Source organism: Apostichopus japonicus, chromosome 5, assembly GCF_037975245.1.
Source record: "Apostichopus japonicus isolate 1M-3 chromosome 5, ASM3797524v1, whole genome shotgun sequence".
Lineage (NCBI taxonomy): Eukaryota > Metazoa > Echinodermata > Holothuroidea > Aspidochirotida > Stichopodidae > Apostichopus > Apostichopus japonicus.
In genome coordinates, this window is record NC_092565.1 from 19,172,661 (window position 1) to 19,196,993 (window position 24,333).

The 24,333-nt window shown below is 36.8% G+C and overlaps 1 protein-coding gene across 1 annotated transcript; it reads right to left on the reverse strand.

The window, feature by feature from the left end:
• Positions 1-1,641: 1,641 nt before the first annotated feature.
• LOC139967947 (PWWP domain-containing protein 2A-like) lies at positions 1,642-24,028 on the reverse strand. The gene is made up of 4 exons (XM_071972180.1): positions 23,739-24,028; positions 18,770-20,220; positions 15,594-15,631; positions 1,642-8,147 (listed from the first exon to the last, which is right to left on the reverse strand). Exons 1-2 carry the CDS (start codon positions 23,969-23,971, stop codon positions 18,774-18,776), a joined length of 1,680 nt encoding a protein of 559 aa, XP_071828281.1. The 5' UTR covers positions 23,972-24,028; the 3' UTR covers positions 1,642-8,147; positions 15,594-15,631; positions 18,770-18,773.
• Between the last annotated feature and the right edge of the window lie 305 nt (positions 24,029-24,333).

The window sequence follows — 24,333 nt, forward strand, 5'->3', positions numbered from 1 at the left end:
CACAGCTTTAGCACGAGAGTGGTCCCAACAACTTTATGACGCCAATCAGAAATACGCTGGCTTCAGTCCTCATGGGTCGAGAACAATAGGTTTCTCGATCCAGTCTTTATTTAGAGATCAGTGACCAAACTGCTTTTTCAACAAAATAACCTTCTTCTGACTGTCTTCCTGTTATATCCAGTGTTTAAATAAGTCAATGGATTTTTACGAGCACTTGGTGCTGCCTTGTTAGAAGTCAATAGTACTGCAGCTAGTTTTAGATGGGTAGGTAAAGAACATGTAAGCTCCTTACTGAGCTGTTTGAGGCAGTTCTCAGTGTTCGAGTGGTATAAGTTTTGTGGAATTCAGACATTATTTGTTAGCTCACAATTAATTATTGCTTGTTATCAGTTCTGGTTCCAAATTTGAGCATGCTAAACATTGCTAGAATTTTGGCAAAGATACTACTTTCCTAGAGGCTCTGTTGCTCTAAATATGCCCCTGACATTGAAGATTGTTAAAACAAACGATTAAATGTCTCACTGCGCATAACTTCTTAATAAATGACAGTAAAAAAGCGTGTTAAAATTTAAGCATGGTGACCATTATCTGTGTTTCTAGCATATTTGAGAGTAACTGCTACTGGACTTTATAAATATAAATTCTATACATAACTTATTACAGATATTGGGCACACAACACTCTAGATATGGAGTGGGAAGGGGAAAGGCTGGGGAGGAGAGGGTGGGGATCTAGAGGGGGGTAAGGAGAGATGTTGGGGGAGATGGCTTCTAATTTGCTAATTAGGAATATTCAAATGATTGTAACCATTAAACTAGATCCAGATCAGATGCCCTGATGTTATCAGATGATCATCTCTCCTTGGGGTAAACTAATGCATTGATCCAGACGCATTTACACTTGAGTCTTACTCTGATCGCTCCCCCCCCCCCTGCTATTCACCCGATGTTGGTGAAAAAAGCGGATTGGACATGTGTTAATGTGACATGAGGTCACAGGATATCTTGGGTCACTGTTGATGCGGGAACGTTCACATTGCCAAATTGATCCTAAAGTCGAGATCTGATCCGGATCTAGTGTAAAAGCACCCATAGAGTTATAAGTTATAAGAACGAAGGGTATGGAACTATGTGTGTTTATTATATGAATTAAGTTATATCTGTTTAATATTTACATATATAATTTACAATATTGAAGATAAACATGGGGTAGAAGTTTGACCATCATAGATGCCGTATACACAAGCAAGGACAACTATAACTTACTTGTAATATTCACGTTGTAATATGTATATTTATATTGAGCATTGAACAAAGACATCCATGGACACCAAGATCCTGTTTAGGTTTTGGGAAAACTGATTTCACCTGCCACTGTTGGAACTCCTCATTTTCCTGAAGTATATTATGGAAATGAGAAAATATTATTCCTTATCCCATATTTCCCTTGGCTCACCAATTGAGCTAAGGGTCAAGGGTTGTAGTCCCAATTCCCCCCCCCCCCTCCTCCCCCTAACTCTCCCACTCTCCACAGGCCTGAACATATCAACTAAGTCTTATCTTCAAAAACTCAAAGTTCAACCCATTTTTAAAGCAAAACAAGTAAAATAAGAAATAAAGAACAACAAAAGACACCCTTCAATCATATTTATCATTTTCATATTTCAACTTTTGAAATAAAAATGGGAACAAAGGTATGTTTGTATTTTACAAGAGGCCGATCCTAGCCAACTATTTACAAGAAAAAAAATATATATATTGACAAGTACTGTAATATACAGTGAACATTCAAAAGTCATTCCATCTTGGAAGAAAAATAAATAATAATCATAACCCAACCTGCTTAATGCAAACATGCATGTGCACTAGTCAAACACAACTAAAAATATGTTTTTTCCTTTTCCCAAAGCATTTGTGAGTTCACATACGAAGTCTAACAATTTACCTGCAAGCAATAGGGAAGAACACATTTTGACTGACTGTAATACATGGTCAAAGAGAGGCCAGCTTATGATAGCAGTTTAGAGAACGCAAAAATTGAGCTAACTGTTAATCCTTATGTAGAGACAGTAATCAATTGTGAACAACTGAACAGATGCTGAGCATATACTATGCCAACAGTTGATTTTCATTCTACCAGGGGTTCGTTAGTCTCATATTGTTCTTGTGATTATGACTAAGGAAACTCTGGAGTCCACTCAAAGGTGGCAAAAGGACTGTCAAATTGAAGAGATGTTCTAAGTGATATTTCTTCGGTTAGATTCCAAAGACCATCTTTTTTTTACTTATGCAACCTATAAATTATTTTATCCCAATGCAATATTACTTCACAAAACAAATGATATCACACAAGAGTTGCTTCGATTTTCAGTAGTTTAGCAAACAGAGAGACTAATAATAATGGCAAGAAAAAAGAAATGACCTGTTTCTTGCAAGAACTACTACTTTCAATGTCACATTTTATCACCTAACTACTACTTTCAATGGCCCCAATCATCAACTAACCCCCCCCCCCCCCCACTCCACCCTCCCCATAAATGATACAGCTTGGTTAATTATTGAAGCTAGACCATTCATCAGCTGAGACCAATGCTAAAAGTTAAGGAATTAGCAGAAAAGTAAAGCTTCTTTTCAGTTGTCTACAAATTTCAAAAAATATTTTCTGCAAAATACAAAAGGATAAACAAACGGAAAAGAAAATTAAACTTATAACAAGAAGACAAAAAAAAAACACTATGTCCTAAAGAAAACAAATGAAAGAGTCTAGTAAAAAAGAAAGAAAAAGACGTCTGAATGAAAATGGAATAAAAGTATGAACAAATAAATAAGAATGGCATATTGTTGTTAATAAGATACAATGACATTTTGAAATGTTCTACAAAAATGAGCTTCCCAATTTGGATATATGAGTGTGTGCAGTTATGAAGTTTGGTAAATATTGAAATAGTCTGGAAGCACTATAGAATACTTTTTTTCTGTCTTTAATAATGCTACTCAAAATGGCAGTGATTATAAATATTTATACCATCTTTGTTATATCCAACTAGAGTATCTGTTCTATTTTTTTTTTCTCTTATTCACAATTTCTTACAAACTCCTTATCCAGCACGGAAGATATAGAAACTCTATTTAAGTAAACATACCATACCTTTTTTGTCTTCCTGACATGAAACAGTGCTTTGTTTTTCGTAAAAACCAAACTTAGTTATAAACATAGAAACAAGATACACGGAGGTCATTAAGAGACCCATCGAAAATGCTAGATTTGCTAAAAATGATCATGTTTCAAATTTCACAAAACAACTCAGACAGAATTCAGAGACCTACTGAATCCCAAAAGAGGGTGATATGGAGATTAAATCTCTCCTCATCCCCCTCCCATCCCCCCCCCCCCCCCCGGGAGAATGGTTTGACCAGTTTAAGATGTTTTGAACATGATTTTGAGATGTGAGCTAGTAATAAAAATATGAGAGTTGGCAGGTAAGTCTACTCTGTATTTATAGCTTGACTAAGCCCTCCATTTAGAGCTCAGTCTTTCACCAAACTAAGCCACCATCATGCAATTGAATTGCTTCATTTTCCTTCTTAACGGTTAACCTCCAAATCATAGGTGCGTACATAGGATACACATCTTACAGTTAGTAGTAACACAATGATGATGAACAAGATCTGACCAAATCCTGTTTTGTCTTATTAAGCAATCTATATACTGAATTATCAAAACAAATATATAGTACTTCCACAAACTGCAAATGCTTGAAAAACCATCTTACCTTCGATCAAGAGAAGGAAAAAACATGCTAAATTTTTCGTCGGCAAGTCACAAGCTCTAACTGGTAATCAATGGGAGAACGATGTATTTACAACAGTTTTTACCATCGTTAATATCACAACGAATGAATTAATACTTTCAACATGGCATGTTAATTGGAAGACTTAATGGAAACCCCTTAATTAAGTTAAACACTGCTATATATTACAACAAGTCATACAGAAACCTTTGTGAATTTAGTGAGAGACAGGACTCTCATATGCCTGCTCACACAAATATTTGAGAATGCAATGGTATTAGCAGTAGTTAATTGAGATATCCACCCGTCGCAGAATCATATATATTCAAAAAATCATTATTCAGAAACAATATATGGAGCAACTTTTCAACATTTTGAAAAAGAGAGAGTGAAACACACATAACACATTCTCAACATAGTTATTACATCATTCCATATTTATGATGCTAATGTACAAAATTTCATTCTTTGAAACAGTAGTTTAAGTTGTTATTCCAAAATCCAAATCCTGTTTCAATATAAAGTTTCATTTGATATTTTGACTAGTGATATTTCACATTTAAATGCTCAAAATCGGGAATTCTTTATAATTCACATTTCACATGCGGTTGGTCAATGCTTACACGAACAAGTGTCTGGTCGACAAAATGATGAGAACCGAATGGAATTATTTAAATAAATTGGCTTGTTTATCCTAATTTGGTGAACGAATCCAAGAGGGCATCCTACCTTAATAAATTGCCTTACTTAGAGTAATACTATAGATTTGGAAGATTTGGGTAATTCACAAGGAAATGCAAACAGCTGGGTTTAGAAATAACAGAAGCAATTTTACTCCATCAGGCTTGAAATAATCCCCAGTAGGGATGGTTGTTCAATTTTCCAGTCTCATGTCTCTTCCTTCCCAAACCCCCTCCTCCCCCACCCCCCACAAAATTGTACATATACGTTCACTAAGTCCATGGAAAAAACCTAGCTATATACTCTTGACAAAGTTGTGACTTTGAATCCCTATTAGCCATTTGTCAAATAATTCTCCCTGTTATGTTATTACTAAACTTGCATTATTCAAGTTTTACAGTATTACCACAATAATGAAGATACTTAAAGCTTTAGTTTCCAAATTGCAATTTTTGATTAATATATATAAATATATATGAATTAAGTTGTAGAAAAGTTAAGTCACCCCCCAAAAAAATCATATTTCTTAAAAAGTTTTTGTAAAAGATGCATAATTAGTGTTGTCAATGACCGTAGTCATTCCATGGCAGTAAACTTCGTCTTCATACTGTAGATAAAAGTTTTCCAAAAATTGTGTGCAATGAGATAGATTATCTGAAATTATATCCAATCCATACTTTTTTAAATTATTGCTTGTCTTCAGAATTCAAATAAATTTCAAATGCAGTTTATGTTAATTTCATACACAAATTCGCCCACTTGCTTTATTCTACTTCCTCCTCAACCTATACACAAAAATATTACATTAACCCTGAAAACAAAGAAGAAGGGACCTTTTAAGGATCCCTTTGTGTGACCAGTGAAATTTGTCTATCGCCTATTAAATATCAAATCCCCTACTTCATGAATAACTAAAAAGATTGTCCAAATGAAAGACAACGTCTCAAAGACAATGTCTCCACATAGTTAAAGTGTTAACCCCATCTCTTCATTCCCCCATCTGGCCACCTCCACTTCCCGGGAGTTACTCAATTATTGTCATCTTGGCATATGAATCTCCTTGGGTCAACAGTGATTTGTCCTTGAATAATTAATACCTCTGCAACATTCCATTAGACCATACGAGAGGCATGGAATACATTTTTTTCGGATAAAAAATTGGAAAGAGAACCCTGAAAGCTACTTTAAGGCTTTTACCATCCATACTCCAAATCACTTAACATTATGTCCCTTCCCCACCTTACTTTGTTTATCTTCATCTTAGCAAAGAGCTCTCTGAGCCTTCTTCCCGTAAATTCAATTCACTATCACTCACATGCTGTTATTTACAGCGTTTCTTTTCACACATTAGATAGAATACACTCAGCAAAAGGTACTCGGTCCAAACATTCTAGTTGTAGTGATCTAAGTAAATTACTCTCTTCCATTAGAAGTTTTCGCACATTTGCACTCTGCTCCAAGGGATAAATATACAAAGAACTCACAGCCAACTCCAGTCTCAATAAGGGGGGGGGGGAAGGGGGGGAGGAAGCAGAAATGGTTCAATAAAATTATTATCAGAGTAATTACATTCCAATTTTAGTTTCAAACTAAAGCACAATCCAACACAAGAGTAATCGATACAGTATCATTCCATCTTTTATCCTAAACTTGCAGTACAAAATTATCATAAAATAACATAAGTAAATAAAGAACAATACAATAAAAAAATAAAATGGGTATCCTTCAGATGTTTTAATTGACAATTTTGGTTTACTTAAGCTTTTCCTATTAAAATGAAATTACCACCACTACAGATTTCAACTTTTCCTAGCCTTCTTTCTGAGTAATCACAACATTATCATGTTTTAATTTGATCCCAATAGCAAGGAAAAAGCTTGTTATTTTATCCATTTTAAATCATAAGTGGAAGTATATCCTTGCAGTCTATAGAAAGATCACCGCACATATCAGTGAGACTTTTACTAAAAGGCAACTTCTTGCTCACGATACATTCTACATTGTTTCCTGATAAAAAACAAAAACCACAACATTAATAAGTGATGATTTCTAGGGGTTTTTCTGTTTTGTTTTTTGGCCTTGTCTTTTTTTTTAAATAAAAAAAAAACAGGTTGTGTATTGCTTACTTTGCAACAACCTGACACAGAAAAAATGGCTTTACAGATCAAGTCACAAGATTTTTAATGTTTTATCATCACTTCACTTGTCACATTGTAGTTTTCAGCATCACCAAGTACTTGTTTACTACTCAAGTATACTTAAGTAGTACTCAAGTGTACTCAAGTTCTCAATCAAGGTTGGTTTTTAACCTTATCCATAACTCAAGCAACAACTGAAGAGTATTTTTCTTTAAAACACCTTCAGGTGCAACACGAGGACTTTCAGCAGTCAAACTATATCAGAATGTGTTACTTGTGTTGGAAACCGGTCATACAACACACAGACAGACGAACGAAATATCGACGGACGAAATTTCTTGTTTGGATTATGTGGTTTGAACTTGAGCAGACTGCATTCCTATCAAGCTACACCCTTTGTGATGATAACATTTTCAAGAATGTAAAAGCACATATAGATATGGAGGGAAATGAGAATTACTCAGTTAAAAGGAAAGTCCAAGAGAGAAACCAATTTCTGACCGATGAAGAAAGTGGAACGTATTCTAAGCATTCTGGTGAACTTTGCATCTAATTTCTACATGATGTTATTGAGATGTTGGTAATTGAAGCTGTTACAGTTTGTTCTGTAAGTGACAATCCTTTTAAGAATTCCAACAAGACCAAAAAAAAAGGAGGAAAAAACAAAGGAAAAACAACAGAGAGAAAATAAGGAAAGACGGCCATTTATCAACAGCATCTGCAACTTTTCTCAAATTATTAACTGTAGGAGGCTTCCTAAGAGATCCTGTCTTAGTTTAAAACACCTATCAGTTTTACTCCCATGACGAGCTTCTTTGTCCTTTGATAGTAGTGATACCAAACAATATCTTGGTAAAGGGACCTACCGTTTTTGCGATGCCCTGTAAACCATCCTACACTGCAACCTGACCCTGAGTTGTTAATTAATTAAGAACTTAACTTTACATCGCTAATATGTCCATTACCACTTCTTAATCCCAAAATAATTAGTCACTTACAAAGACAGCTGTTATTATGGATATAAATAGCACACATGAGGCAAAGTATTACACCTTTTGAGCAAACAGCTTAAAGCAAATTTGGAGGTTGTATTCCTTCCAATTTTACTGTGCCATGTTTTATTGTACTTCTCTGGTGTTTGCATGGCATGAATTTGCATGGGTCTACATTGCATACAGAACTGTTCTCAACAAACAATTGAGCAATATGTATATACCGCCCTCTTCCCCACCCCTCCTTCAAAATCAGTGTCATATTAGGACATGAATGTCTTCCAAAACCTTTAAGACTGGCCTTCCTTTCACTCCGTAGTAATATAAGAATGTGTCACAATCATCTTACGCATACACAGTATGCCTCAGATGAACAAACCTCGATCACATTTCAAGATTTTTTTATCACCCTGTTCCGGCCGCTTTCCTGGCGGAGACGGCATATTCGTTACTCCGCAGAATACTTCCAGCGTTGAGTGAGCTGCACTGTCTTAAAACCCGCTTTAGTGTAATTTATAACATCCATGCAATTCCTGAGATTTAAACCTGTAAAAGAAAAGACGAGAAGAAGAAAATAAAAATCCATTGACCGTTTGTGTAGTACTTTAAATACTTTAAAAGTTACATGTTGCTATGCATAGTAACTTTCGTTCTTCTTTTGTCACACACACATAGTCGGACATCTCTCGATCTAAACTAAGCAACCTACACGGTCACTACTCAGTGGCTTCTTACTCCGAATAAGTGAGGTTACTTAAACCGTTCAGTCCAATATAGAAAGGTTTGGTCCGACCAGTTTTAATGTAACTCTCTGTCATTTCAATTCAAGAACCAGTCAAGGGTATGATAACTTTTGTGTTGCAAAAAGCATCTAATGAATGCCAGGTATTCTCTCCTTTGGTGCCGCAGCTTTGATGCGATAAACACCAAATTGTAACACTTCACACAGTCCGGAATCTTATCTCTCTGCTTATGGTTGAGTTACTCAAGAATGGCACTACTTGCTTATACCTGGCAAAGTCAAAGCATAAAATAGCTTTAACTTCATCGCTCCAAATTCAAAAAAATTAAAGATTCAACTACAGAAACAGAATGAAACGTTATTTATACAATGACTTGCTGGAATTATCTTGTTGTAAATATCAGGTCACAAGGATAAAAAGACACATTGAACGACCGATGCAACTTGTCTCATCTCTTTGCAAACACGAAATGAGCTAATCTACACGAGAGGTTTTAACACACACATACACTGCAGTAGTAATGGTTAACGAATGATTATGAACAGAACTGTACCGTTTATGATCTGCATGTCATAGACTGCAGTTTGTCAAGTTGCCTGGAGCTAGATAGGACCCATAGCCATATATACAGCTCTGATAGGACGAGTACGACAGCACCCTCTTTTAATTCTGTGCGTGGCTGGACAGCCCCCCCCCCCAATTGGATATGTGCTTCAATTCTGATGTAATTTCAATCCCATGTAACACTTTAATAAACGTTAGTCTAATACGGAGAAGCATTTCATATTTTTTCAAAGTGTGACCAGGATTAACTCCACTTTCTGAATTAATACCCTATTCATTGCACTAGCAACAATATGGTTTTACTACATTAATGTAAGATTTGCTGGCTCTTCACTTCAACATGAACATCAAACCTCAAATCTGATATGGTACTGTATGATACACAATGCACACATTCACGATTTCCTGCATTCACCATAGCAACGGTAGATAAATTCAATCAGCGATCTGCTTTGTGTGTTGTTCACAATAGTGAAGTCAAACCAGGAAGCCATTTTGCAAAACTCAAACCCTATCATGGAACATCTAGTGTGTAAACGGATACTATCATCTATCCAGTGCCAGTCGGTGATTCTTGGCTTACATGAGGTCAACCGGATTGTTGTTCTATGCGTTCTATGTAACAGATGAAGAAAATGTTCCATAATAATTATGCCAGACCCTGCTAACACAAATGAAATCGGATCATTTGTACAACAAAGTAAGGCGGTACACCCAAAACTAAGCTAATATAAATTATTTGTTTAAACAGTCTTGACATAAAATCAGTCAGTGAGTCCACGAGTGATTTACAATACGTAAAATGGCATCACTGTGTACATTACGACTGTGTGGGCGGGCTATATGCTTCTGTACTATGAATCTTAAATGAAGTAACTATGTAAAGAAATAAACTGTAACAGGAAAAGGAGTGAGCTTGATTTGCTGAGTTGTTTCAAAATAAGTTTACAAGACTTGATATGTCATCATATCTGAAACCTGTTTTTAATAGCAACCAGGGTGGTCATAGAAGGAGCAAGGGATACCTATACAATCGACCCCTCCCCCCCCCTCAGCCCCCCATCCACCGGAGCAAAAAATACATATGTGAAGAAGAAAAAATTTAAGAAGGAAAAAGCAAACAAAAATGTTATAGGTGAGCTCTTGCTTTGGCATGGCATGTTTTATGCTGCTTTTGGTACATTAAATTGCTTCTGTTTTTGGTAAATTCAGAATAGAATTGATCAATATGCTACAGCAAATGTTACACAAATCATTTTTAAAGCAATCTTTTGTTTGGTTCATAGGAAAGTACAAGAATCTCAATTCAAATGCTTCCATGGATACCAACATCCTTTTAACAAAATAAACTAGCTGTGGTGACAATATTATTTATCCTACTCCAACAGGCAAATCTTTATTGATACTGTTTTCCAAAACCACATTTGTTATTTCCTTGGAAGGATGGGATTTGTTTATGCTCATGAACACATTCCATCCTAACCAATCAACAAAACATGACCACAACATTATCATTTTCCATCCACATGCTTCCTTTTATCCTTTGTACATCCTACAAAATCCTCTCTATGGGTCTTTGTTTCCTAACTAGAGCCCTGCCTATCCAAGCTAAAATCAATGCTACTTAGTTCACAACGAACACACATACAGAGTCCCATAGCCCTGTCCAGAGCAGCCTACACTGAACAGCACTCAAAGCAATAAGGGTTGTTGTATTGTGTTGATCATGCATAGTTTGCATGACTAAAGTTGACCTCAAAACCATCAAGGTCACATACATTGGCATAGCTGGCAATCAAAGTCTTTCAGCACAGCTCCACAGCAGGCATTGTGTCTCCTCCAATGATGAGACACTGCCAGGAGTACTAATAGCATTACATTTGTACTGCCTTGAGAATTAGATATCTGAAAACAGCTACCAGTGATGAATGAGGGAGCAAAGAATTAGGTCTGGACACAAAGAAGGGAGCCCCACTTTACTTTGAAAAATCAATGAAATATATGTTCTAGCATTCTTTTAAGCTAGTATGAGACCATGCGCAACTGTTGCTTTGCAACTTACAATTCACAAATAATGCATGGCAGCTGTGTTTACTGATTTTAATGCAATGTTTTCAACATATCTTTTGATGACATGTTTTTTGTCAGGACAAACACAACCGATTCATCTTCAAATGTGCCAGTATTTCTTTTCTGTCAAAGTTAACTTAACTCTTTTTAAGGCTCCCAGTGGGGACAAGATTAATTTACTCTCTCAAAAGATCCAACTCTTGTTCCTTGGTATTTATACTTAAACATTCGCATATCATACAACTGACATCACCCACGAGAGAATTCAGTTAAACTTCTCTACTATAAAACTGAAATGTAACATAATCTATTTCAAGGCTTTTCAAAGTAATATTTGTAAATGAGAAAAATATGTCACAAATTTGGCTCTTTACCAATTTTGCACAGTTTAGTAGAAATATTATGTCATATATTTGTAAACTGGAATAGTATTCCCACAAACCCTCCTTTTTATTATTCCAAAGCATAAATTGATTATCATATCAGTATCAATGCACTATGCTGTATCCTACACGTTTCCTACAAGATGCACTAGTTTCATCGGCTCATGTTTCTATATTGCTGCGTTTGGTGTTAAATTTGTCACAACCACATCCTCTGCTCATCACCAACAATTAAGGAAATATGTTACTTGAGAATAATGTCTTAGTTAAGCACGTCAAGCCACCTTTTTATAAATATTTATATTTATACTGGAAATAAATTTAAAAAAAAATAAAAAAACCAAATCTTATTTAAAAAACATTTTCTTTCAGGCCTGTGCTGTTGTACTCACACTACAAGACTTTTAGATATATATATATATATATATATATATATATATATATATATATATATATATATATATATATATCACTGTGCTATGTAAGATATGTGTACAAGTGAAAATAAAATTGTTAGCAAACTGCTTATCCACTAGAGAGCCTGTGTAAGAGAATGTTTAAAAGTAAGTTGGCCTGACGATTCGATCCTATCAGGATCTTCTTCAAAGGCTAAATGACAAGTAACAGTAACAGAAGGGACAAAAACACACACAGAATACAGATAGGTTAATGAGCATGGTGAACACAAAGAGATAGATGTAAGGGGATTAGTAAACTACCTCTACTCTTCCCCTGTTGGTTTCTTTCTTTCTTCTCTCCATCCCTATTCCCTTGTCTACTAATCCCCTTACATCTATCTCTTTGTGTTCACCATATTAATTACCTGTCTGTGATCTGTGCGTGTTTTTGTCCCTTCTGTTGCTGTTACTTGTCATTAAGCCTTTGAAGAAGATCCTGCTAGGATCGAAACGTCAGGCCAACTTACTTTTAAACATGTGTAAAAGTGAAGAGGACCTGACATTTCTATCCTAACAGGATCTCCTTCAAAGGCTAACTGAAAGGAAAACAAACTACAGGAAGAACACAAGAAGTGGCAGAGATGGACAGACAGTTAAATTAGATGATACGAGCAATGCATTCTTATTTATTCTTGTTTCAGTTGACCTCTGAAGGAGATCCCGCTAGGATCGAAACGTCAAGAGCTTTCGGCTTATACTTATTTACCAACACAGGCTTCTTGCAGTAGATGAGCAGTTTTGCTAAGAGTTTTTATTTTTCTCTCATGGAAGAAATGATGGACACATGCGCTTCTCTGCAGTATCTGTAAACTATGAAATTAAAGCAACATCATGAACTGAATCTGGAGAGCCTTCAAACCGATGCTACAAATCCTATAAACAATGACAGCTTCTTCACACTTCACAGATGTCAACTTTAATATCAAATCGTCACAAACTTATATATGTATTTGAACCAGACTTTCATTTAAGCTTGCGTGTAATTAATTCTATGTCGTGGCCGACAATAATAATATGGAATGAATACTGTCAATTACAAGCTAATTTATAGTGTGTGTTGAATGCAACGAAGCCACCAGGTGGTTGTCCTTCACAGTTTGATTAATCAGATTTGGATCAATACTGGTTATGTCCATTCAAAATACAACACTTTTTGAGCATTTGCAAAATGCTGCTGCTTTAAGGAACAAACAATTTGAGGAGATTGGTTTTGATAACGTTTTGGATGACTTCATATGTTTAAATTTTGGGGTCAATATAAATGTTCTTCAAACTATTTCACATGTGGATAGTTAGGAGCACAGTAGTAAATGGTAAGGAAATCCCCATCGAACATGATGCATGGTGATATTTCGAGGCTCGGCCCTTAACTCTCACTACCTTTGGAATATTTCTCATAGCAGGAGACAGTCAGGCCTGGTTAAGTTGAACATAGAACACATCATCACATGCATGTCGGTTCCATGATTCCACCTACTGTGGTTATTACACTCCAGATGTATGCCACATGGAAAGTATTTGTAAGTCTGTTGGGGTCACGTACATAATTTTCCACCCTATGGTTATCTGGAACATCTCACTGTTATGATAAGTAAAACTGTACAACAATGAGTAGTTTTCAAAATCCGTGCTATTATGTTTTAGTTGTACATACATTTAACGTTCCATGTTTATGGTTCGGTTTGAATGATGATCAGCACTGACTTAAGGAAACCAATTTTCTGTTTGAAAAACCACAACTAAGTAGAAATAAAATTTCATTCATAGTCACTACCGGTAAAGTCATCACTTGTTGCATGTGACGCATCTCAAAATACTGTATGTCTGAAATAGTTGCCATCTATGTTCAGACAAGCTCTGAAGCTGATTACGTGACTAAATCTACAGATATCACTTCAAGATTACGACACTAAATATCAATCATGTATTCAGAATCTAATCAGAATATAAGGAAGCAGGCCTACTTATTTACAGTAGTTCTAATGACTATTCTCAGTCAAATTATCTTTCTATCTATAGTGAATGCAGCTGACAGGATTTTGTGGGCAAATTTTTCTCCAGACTTTGACCCTTTTTCTCTCTTCTTTAATTATTTTGAAATCTTTACTTCCTGAACATATTTACTTTCCGACCTCAATGAACAGAGACACATCGGGAGCATCTAAATTTCAGAGCCCACAAACAAAGGGAATTGTGAATTTGTCAGAAATTGAACTTGCAGTGAGTTAATAGAAGTCTTAAGTACCTGTATCACTATCAACCAATCAGGGACAAGACTGTTAATTTGAATAATGCCAAGTCTGTACAAAGCTATAAAGATGGCAGAGTGCAAAAACTATTATATCACAACTTCATATAAATTTCTTTCCCTTTCAATGTTGTTAAGCACAAAACCCTGCTCTGCGGTATTTAACTTGGCTTAAACCATGCTACAGGGTACAAGGGATATTTTAATCTGTTTTTTTGGCACTGATATCTATGTAAAAGGGTCTCCCAAACTTTCTACGAGGGCCAGAGAAAAACATTGGTTGGTGCAAAGGGCCTGGCAGAATTGATTGATCAATATGGACAGTAGGCCAGTATTGTGGTCAAGCCCGAACCCCCAATTATCTGCATACCCAAATAGTGTAAGATTGTGGGATGGTCTTTATTTCCCACTGGCTAGGTGGAAATCTTTCGCTGGCCTAATTCGGCTTCAGGTCGCCAATAGAGAACCCATGGTTGATGGCAATGACTGATGTAAGTGATAAATAAACTCAAACTTTGTTACACTTTTGGAGTTGTCATGGTAAACGATGGTTACTGATATTTATCACTTAACATTAATCATTGACCATAATCACATAAAATTGATTAAAAACTGCCCAAAAATCTTGCACAAAATATTATTTAGAGGGTAACAATAAAGTTTTGAAGAATCTTAAAACACACTCTTCAGTGGCCTAAGTGTTTGTGTGTCATGTACCTAATGTTTAGCACCAAAACTACCAGTCCTTTACTGCGAAAAATGTCCCAAGATTTGTATCGTTGTGCAGTTAGTGACAAAATAAAAGCACTGTGGTTGTTTTTCTTTGAAAGATAAGAGTGATTGCACAATAACAACACTGCTTCAAGGAACAAAGGCCAGGAAATACACACAGACCACACAGATCGTTAGTTTAATTTTTTCCTGAGTGGTTTTGGAGTCTGCAGACAATGGTTATGCAACGTGAACACATTCTTATAATACAAATACCACTGGGTAAACTTAATACAGTGTCTTGAACAAAACCAATTTTAATGTCTGGCATTTAACTCAGTATCTAGCCCAGATTAAACAAGTCACAGTAAGTACAATGGGGGAGGGGGTGTGGGTGGGGTGAGTGAGTGAGTGAGGGAAATTATATATTTTGCTAAAATTCTACTACATCATTTTTCACATAATGCCAATACATGACAGGAATATGAGCTTACTTCACAGTCATCCAAGAAAAATTTAAAGGTCATCGAATACAGAGAACCGTAAAGTTACGAAAACTTAAGTCTCTGGCTCAAGTTTTGATGCACAATTTATGATTACTCAACACTTATTACAAATGTGCATGCTTTATCCTTATGCAAGAACTACTCAAACCACACAGAAAAAACTTCCACTACAAGAATCAACGCAATGAAATAGGACAGACCTATCATGCACAACTTTTAACAAGCACTTGAGCTTTTATATGGAACCCCGCCCCCCCCCCCTCACCCTCTCTCTCTCTCAAAAAAATGTATCTTAACACTTTTACAAACCTGGAGTAGTGATCCAATATGTTTGATCCACTGTGTTCCTGCAGGGCAGAAAAAAAAACAAACACAGGAAAGGTTAGGTAAGGAACAACTTTCTCAGACCAATATATCAAGATGAACAACATCAGCAATGCAAGCTAGTGACCAAATGGCCTATCAAGGAGGGCAATTTATAAACCAGAGACATGACTAGTTGATTGGTAATCAGCAGCAACAAAGTCAAGAAGACAAAGACTTAACAAATTGTTACTTTTTGTATTTGAATTTTATAGAACTAAGGTGTGGAATACTTACAATATCTGTAAGCTTCAGAGTTCTTTATTTAGCTTACTCTAGCTTACTCTATGGAATCATGTGATAATGTAAGTCCAGGTTTAACTTTAATATAAATCTAAATGATGAAATATATACATTTAAGTTTTCCATGAAAGTAACCATGGAGATAACCAGAAAGCCAGTTGGCTTTTTGATTCCAAGTATGAAGTTAATCCACTATGAACTTTTCCTTCTGCTTTGAGCAAGGATTTAAAAATGAGAACTGAAAGAAACAAATATTGCATGATGTCACAATAAGCACACACTCAGTCCAAGTCCTTTACACCACACCTGTAATCATGAGGAGGATGTTAAATGCCATTGCTTGGTTTTGTATTTCACCTCTGTATATTCCTCCCTTATGACTGTCACAAGTTCTGTGGGCCTGCTGCAACTCAGTTGTTAAGGTAAGGGTACTAGCCTGTGTTAAAGGGTGGGAAGACTCGCGCAAAAAGAAACGTCTAATGCCGGTTATCTGACCTAGTTTCGAATGAGGTGTAACAGAAGTGTTAGACACCACCATCGATCCCAGAAAATACACACACACAGCTTGCTACCGTCGGTAATTAGACACTAGTGTACAGTCAATACACGCAGCTACGGTCAATACCCACAACACAGTGTACGTAGCAGCGATGGACATCTCAGGTATAGATAAAAGATAACAAGGTATCACGTTTCATTACTGTCTGCATTTTGTAGTGACAAAGAAAAACTTCACTTGCAAGCAACGGAAAGTTAACCTTTTCAATGGGGAGGGGGGGCACGCGGTTTGGGGCGAGTCTTCAATGCCTTTCCTCGCTGTAGAGAAGATACTATTGTAACTAGGAGATTTGAAATATGCTCATGCAGGGAAATGTCTTTGAATAATATATTGAGATGACACAATTTTGGCAAAATCATATGGAAAAGTATTAAACGGGACAGACAAATAACCTACAAGAGAGACCAATATTTAAACATAGAAATTGTATACTGTTAACAGCAACAGAGTAAACCTTGCAATACAATGAAGACTTATGAGCAAGGCATAATCTGGCCACGACTGAGTTCTTTAAAGAGAATGCCACTGCTATTTATTTATGCAACTGTACAACTTGACTGATTAAAATAACTTGTTGCAAGTAGCCAAGATGAAAATACCTCAAAAATCATAAATCTGAACAATCATTTCAAATTTATGACTTTTAGCACATTAATCATCATAAAACACTGAAATTCATGGAAAGGAGGTAAAACCAGAAATCCGAAAGGCTAAGTGATTCCTTGCCCATAGGAAATATTTGTTTAAGTAATGTGGTTTCAAATTGACATGTTTTCATTGTGAAGCTGCTGTGTTTTTACACTTACTGTAGATATGGAATGTTTAAGATCCTTGGGCATTAATTGACACGTTTGTGAACCATGAATCACATAATGAGTCATCAAAGTTTTACCTCTGAGATATCATGTTTACAAGGCTTTCACAATTTGACCTATGATCTCCACCGTTTTTAATAGGGTTGTTGTACTCACCATGGGTCTTTATTAATAATTTAATGAGAGCAGCTCAAATGGATTGATGTCATGTTCATTCATACTTAGTAAAGATTCCTAAATCCTATTGGTCCATTCAGGTCAGCTGACCGTGGTTAATCCTGTGAGTAACGCACGGTAAAATTACGGGGCATCACTTTAATAAATCTTTGGTTATATGTAACCAAAAATGTTTTGTTTTATGATTTTTCCCCCACACAAATGGTAGTGTATGAATGAACGGGGTTAATCAACGGTCTAGCGTGCATTACTCACATGATTAATGCACTCCGGGTGTTAATGCTATCGCTGGATGCACTCGGGCTCCGCCCTCGTGCATCGCTTGCATTATCCCCCGATCGTGCATTAATCCTGTGAGTAACGCACGCTAGACCGTTGATTAACCCCTTATTAATATGGTCATTATTCAGCCTCTAGCATTCAGTTTTGGGCATTAAATGCCAGATATAAGTTCCAGAAGTATTTTCCTGCTTGATATATCGTGCTTACAAGATTTGACCTTTGGTGACCTCACATGACCTTTGAGTTCCATCAAAAACAATAGGGTTCTTCTACTCAATATAGTGCACCCACACACCAAGTATGAGATTCATTTAAAGTTTCCTTCTTGAGATATCGTGTTCACAAGGTTTTCCAGTTTGACCTCTGGTGACCCCAAATGACATTTGACCTCCACCAAAACCACTAGGGTTCTTGTAATCGATATGGGTCATGCACATGCAAATTGTGAGATCCTTTAAGGTTACCCTTCGTCAGATGTCCTCTTCACAAACAGCATCACATACACTTGCACACAGACACACACAAAAAACTGCCATCACAAAAAAAACAAAATCAAAGACATTTTTTGACACATTCTTCATAAACATAGAGATGATTGACTATGGCAATAACAAGTCAAAAAGATGAAATTCATGTTCACTGTTACCAACGGGCAATTTAACATGGAACTTTGCACTTGGTTTTATATGATCATATATTAAGGGGCATCAGTGAAAAAAATTCAACTTCTTTTTCAAATATATAAATCACTTTTCTAAACTTTCAACAAACTTTCTTGTATCCCAATAGACACGGAAGAACATCCTTTTTCTTTTCATCCTTCAAAGGTCTTCTGTTTTTTCCTAAGACAATGACAATCTTTAAAACATTTTTTCTACTCCGTTGTGCCCTAAAGCCAATACCAATTCCTTTCACACAAGCCATGCATACAGTGGGTGGCCTGTGCCTTCGTCAGTGATAAAATACTTCCAACATGTGATTGATCACAGACTTACATGTATAGCATGCCATCTTTAAGGATCTCCATTTTCCAAATGAATACTCACCCTTTCAGCAAATTTGGGAAGTTTCAAACATGGTATTGAGTTCCCGGACCTCTGTACTGACAGATTTGGCTTCTTCCATCGCCTCCGAGATGGCATTCTTGTAAACACCTCTCCGTTTCTTGTTGTACCTCTCTTTGAAATATGGCAGGAATGGGTAGAGCTTCTCTAGGGGCATATGTGATATGGTGGTGGCGCCCAACCAGCGGATCTGGGCCTCCTGTTGGAGCACGGCCCCGTTGTCTCGTCTGCTGACCACGATCTGAGATATTCTACCTGGCCACCACGGGAAGCCAATGATCTTACCCCAGACGATGTCCCCCAGACACATAGTTCTCCCATCTTGCAGCCTGTACTTTGTCACATTTTTCTTGTGAATTTTTAGATTCAGAGGCGGGACTTTCCTCAGCTGCAAGTTTTCGTTTGAACTGCTCAAAATGTCGCTTCTATCCGGCGGCAGGTCTTTGAATTCAATTTCCCTGTCCGAATCGTTCGTCTCTTGTTTCAAAAAGTCTGACGGGGCCACGCCGGTGTTCTTCCTCGATCGCTTTGAACTTACACTGCTGGAGTAGGAGGACTCGCTGGAGGTATCTGACAACCTCCCTTTCGAACACGGCACGAAGAGATCTTCGACCAGATGAACTTTGAGACTGTTTGTGAGAACCTCCTTTGCAGCAACTGCCGACAGAGAGTTCTCGTTTTCTTTCTCCTTCTCCACGGAAACTTTCAAAGTTGTGAATTCTTGCTTTGGGTGTAACGTCGTGGCGGGACCGATCGAGTGGACGTGCTTTGGTTTCTTGATATTGTGATGGAATCCATTAACTACCATCTTCTTCTCCTCCCCGATTTGAGGCTTTCCATTATCCTGTTTGGTGTGCTTAGCACCCTTGGGAATGCCGTTCACTTTCTTGCCGTTTGGCTGCGTGTTATTAACTCTTTTATCGTTACCCGAAGAACGTGGCGAAATCGTTACGTGATCTTTACCCTGAGGAGTGGCATACGAAATCTTGAGAGTCTTTTTCAGAGAGTGTATTTGTCTCTTTTTCAAACCGTGAGGTGCGTGTTTCTTCAGAGGATCTAACCGGCTTTTTTTCTTTGGCAGATTACCTCCATTTGTCAGTAATTTCCTCTTTGTCGTATTTTTCTTTGAACAGTCTTGCTTACAATTGCTACATAGAATCTGCCGCGGTCGCAGTTTCAACGGTCTAGTCCTTGTGGTGTAGGACGGTCCAAGCTTTGGCTTAGGTGAAGGCTGAGGTTTACCACATAGGAGTGGTCTTGGAGGAGGTAGGGGCATATTTTGAAAGTATGACTGCCGGTAGCTGAGGGCTGAATGTGGATCTCTCTTGACGATGTCGGCTTCGATTGTAGCTATCTCGTTTTCGGGAACACCAAATTTATCGTTGAGATCCCTCCTGAGGATGTCATTGCTTGGCAAGCCAACTGGGCAGGACCTGGGAAAAGAGATGGTTGGAAACCAAATGAGAAAAATATTACACTACAGAATTTAGTAACATGACTGAAAAATTGTCATAGGCCCAGCCTGGGCAGGACCTGAAAACAAATGGTTAGGAACCAATTAAGAAGAATAGTAAACTACAGAATTTATTAACATGATTGACAAATTGTAATAGGCCCAGCCTGAGCAGGACCTGATAAAAGATGATTAACTCCAAATTAGAAATATATTATACTACAGTTTAATTTGATAGAAGGTCAAAAATTAATTTCCCTCCGGGCTATCCTTTTAATACTGTCAGTTACATAACAGGGGTCGTCAGTTACATTACAGAGGTTAGCAAAGTGCAATAGGGCCTAGGACCTATTTTGCTGCCCCTTTTGAGTCCAACCTATTCTTCTAGCCATGTTATGTATGGTCCTTCTTCCAACATTCTTGTCTCCCATGGCATTCGCCATTCCGTAAATCTGAAACTTGAAGTTAGCTGGAAAGGCAGACTAAAATGTAATATGGAAATTTAAGAACTTAGCAGTAGAACAGTATATGTTTCATGGTCTGGGCTTGAAGTTCTTCCGGTAAGACTTGTTTCCTTTAGCTCTAGATTGACTAGACAAGACTAGAAAGGGTTAATAGGTCACTTCCTATACTTTATTATATTCATGTTTATATAATAAAAGGTTCCACAGGAATTGCACTAACTTGTGTTGTCTTAAAACACACCGCCTGTGCAAAGCAGTTTTCAAAATGATACAACTTTTAGGAGAGACCCTCCTAGGGCAATTTATTCAGCTGCCAAATCCTCATATCGAACTGACAAGCAATAAAATACAAATCTTCTCATTGCCTATTTGTATTTTTGGAATCTCCTCGACTTGACTGCAAAAATCGAGTTGGGTCAAGTTTTAATAAGATGAACTTTCATGACACGCATTATAACTCTTGTACTGATAGTACTAGGAGCACTATGAACAATTGAATATCCTGTTTCTATTATATAAAGGTTCGGGATTAATCTTACTCTCAGTATGCATACTATGAGATGACAGTATAGAGTGGTATGAGCATTAGAAAACTGTCCCAATTGGGCGGGGCTGGCATACTGAAGACATGCATATTCAGTTTTCAAGAATTAATATTCATGATATGACTAGCGCAGTTATTTGATTGCACAATTTATAAGAGGCATTGCTTTTCCTACTGACAATTTTAAACGATAAAAAATAATATAAAGACATTTTGCAGTGCAGTTCAAGTACACTACGTTAGCTCTCGGTTGCATTTCGTTACTAATGTTAAACAACACGGTTTACTCATTTCTCAATTATCTCTACATAAATGAAGTAGTTTGTCTTAAATCCAAAATATAATACACTATGCTGGAAGTAACTAACTAGTAAGTGTTATCAATTTTAAATCAGCTTCTTGAGTCGACTTGGAGACATTTATTTGATGCTTCCAATTAACCAAGATCCCGTAACAACGTAGTTCTTAAGCTTGACCAGTGAAGTCTCACTTTTAGAAGTGACATAAAAGGTGAAAATCTTGTTGCCGAACATATTTAATGTGCTATTTGTATACGACTTACATCAATATGAAATGTGTCTGGGTGACAAAGTGTTAAGAATTAAATCACATTTGTTAACCCCTTGCTTTATTAGACTTCACCTCAGAGAAATATATGCCCGTGGCTTAGCTTGATCAACTGCATACTTAATTTGTGGATTTGGTAAAAAAATTCAGCAAACATAAAACTCTGCTATAAGTAATGAGACTAGTCTACTGTAAACATCAACCCCTGCCTTAGAAATAAGGCTAGGTCGAGATGAATCAAAGCTCTGTGAAAGTGTTGAGTGTTTGAGCAGCTAGAAGTATACTTTGAAAGTTACACTACTGTCTGTTATCAAAATTTCAATTACCTAATTTTGGCATTATCATTACCTCAGCAGTTAACAATATAACAGACAAATTTATATTATGCCTTTCTAAGCAATTCAAACACCTTTTCACTCCTTAAAAAAGTAAACAAACAAGTTGGTTGTGTGGTTGTGAACAACATCAGATGCTGATAAAAACTCATTTGAAACTATCAGAGGCAAAAAATATCACTTTAAGTCTGTGATCAATACATGCTGGAAACCCCAATATTAGCTTTGTCAAAGCGAAGCCACTGTACATTCTAGAGACCTAATCCATCAAAAGTGGAAATCTCGTGAGAAAATTCAAACTCTGCTAGCCTGAAAGTAAACAAAGAATAAAGCAAATTAGACATGAAAGAGTGTTACACAACTAGTTAAGTACTGAATGCTGAAAACAAGCACTATAACAAGTTGCGACTTAATCCTCCGTCTTCCAAAATCAAAAGATCAACATAAATTTGTGAGGTTTTATTCCCAAAATCAATATATACGGCACAGTGAGTCAGAAATAAAAATATCTTGCAAGCATGCAATAAGGAAACCTAAACAATTGTCTTTGAGATATTTTCAGTCACAAGTTGTTTGCTTGATTGTTCAGTGGATGGTTTGGTATCACATTTCACAAGAAAACTTTGAGGTTTTTGGATTTGTATTAACCTTAAAAGACAGTGAACACTGACAAATAAATTAAAATTCATTTATGTTTTGTGTGCGTTGATTATGAGGTACTGAAAGCTTTGACATTTTTCTGTTATCAAACCGTCCTACATTACATTAGCTACAGTTCACATGCTTCTCTCATAGGAAAAATATCATGTAATGCTGAATGGATTTCCTCTCTTGTTTATGAGGTACTGCACACTTTGACATTTTCATGTTATCAAACTGTACTACTTTACATTAGCTACAGAACACATGCTTCTCTCATAGGAACAATGTAATATAATACTGAATGTATTTCTCCTCTGTGAAGCCCTTTTGCTGTGCACCATGCAGCTGTTATTTTACAATGTATCAAACATAATTCAGAACTGGTTGACCAACTCTTCTTTCCTCAAAGTGTCACTTCAATGTTTTCAGTTATTTACTTGTAACTAGCTAAGTGTAACAAAATGTTGATTTAGAGGAATGATGTAAGCATTTACAGGCAATCCAGACATGTTCCTTCCAGAGAAACTGCCTTTCATATAATCACCAAATGCCAGCTTAGCCTGTGACTTACTTATGCATAGGCAACTGTTGGCAATGTTAGACATCACTGGAGTCAGTTACTGTCACTTGTCAAATGCAGTGACATTTGACTTGTCTTTACAATTAACAGTAGCCTTGGCCCTACGCACATTTATTTGCAATAATAACTAGCTTTTTTTAACATGGAAACTGCCGCGACAATATTGTCTGATCACACATGTGTACGAATACAACGATCGCGCCAATACAACATTTAACCGATGCACTCGGTTGGTTTTGCAACGCATTCCGCTACAGTACAAGACCAGCCCCTGTAATCCAGCCCTGTTCTTTCCAACACTTCGAAGACCTGTCAAACCTACAAAACGCATAAGCGCTAAAAACTTATTCTTACACCAATTCTTACCCTTTGTCTGAATCGAGTAGGATGCCCCTTAGAGTTCTGCCTTCGTGTCTGAGACAAACCATGACGACACCGTCGAGGGCATCTTCGACTTCAACGTTGAGTATTAAACCGGGTTTTAAAATGCTCTTGTCCTCTGTGGTTGCCATTTTGTCATTTCTACACAAAGCATTATATATAATATGTTCACTCCTGCATAGGGCTATGCACTCTGTATGGAGTACATCATTGTGCATATGTACGTGTTTCTTGTTGTTGTCATCATCAATGCGTTTACTCCTTACAATGACGTCACGGTGTGGGGGTGAATGAAAGAAAAGAACGTCGTAGTAGTATTAGCAATTCACGTTAACCCGCGCTTCGGGCTCAAGGGTTAATTTTGTGCTTACACACAGCAGAGGATGACTAACAATGCATTGGCAAATTTCGTGGAAACAATTAGGGGTTTGTTTCTTTGGTTACCACCATCCGTCACTTATGAAGAAAATGATAAGCTGCATAGTGAAGATTCATGACTTTATCACAAGAAATTTTTCTATCATCAGAAGGCATTTTATAAAGGTTACTTTTGAACCTCAATTTGAACCTTATTATAGTG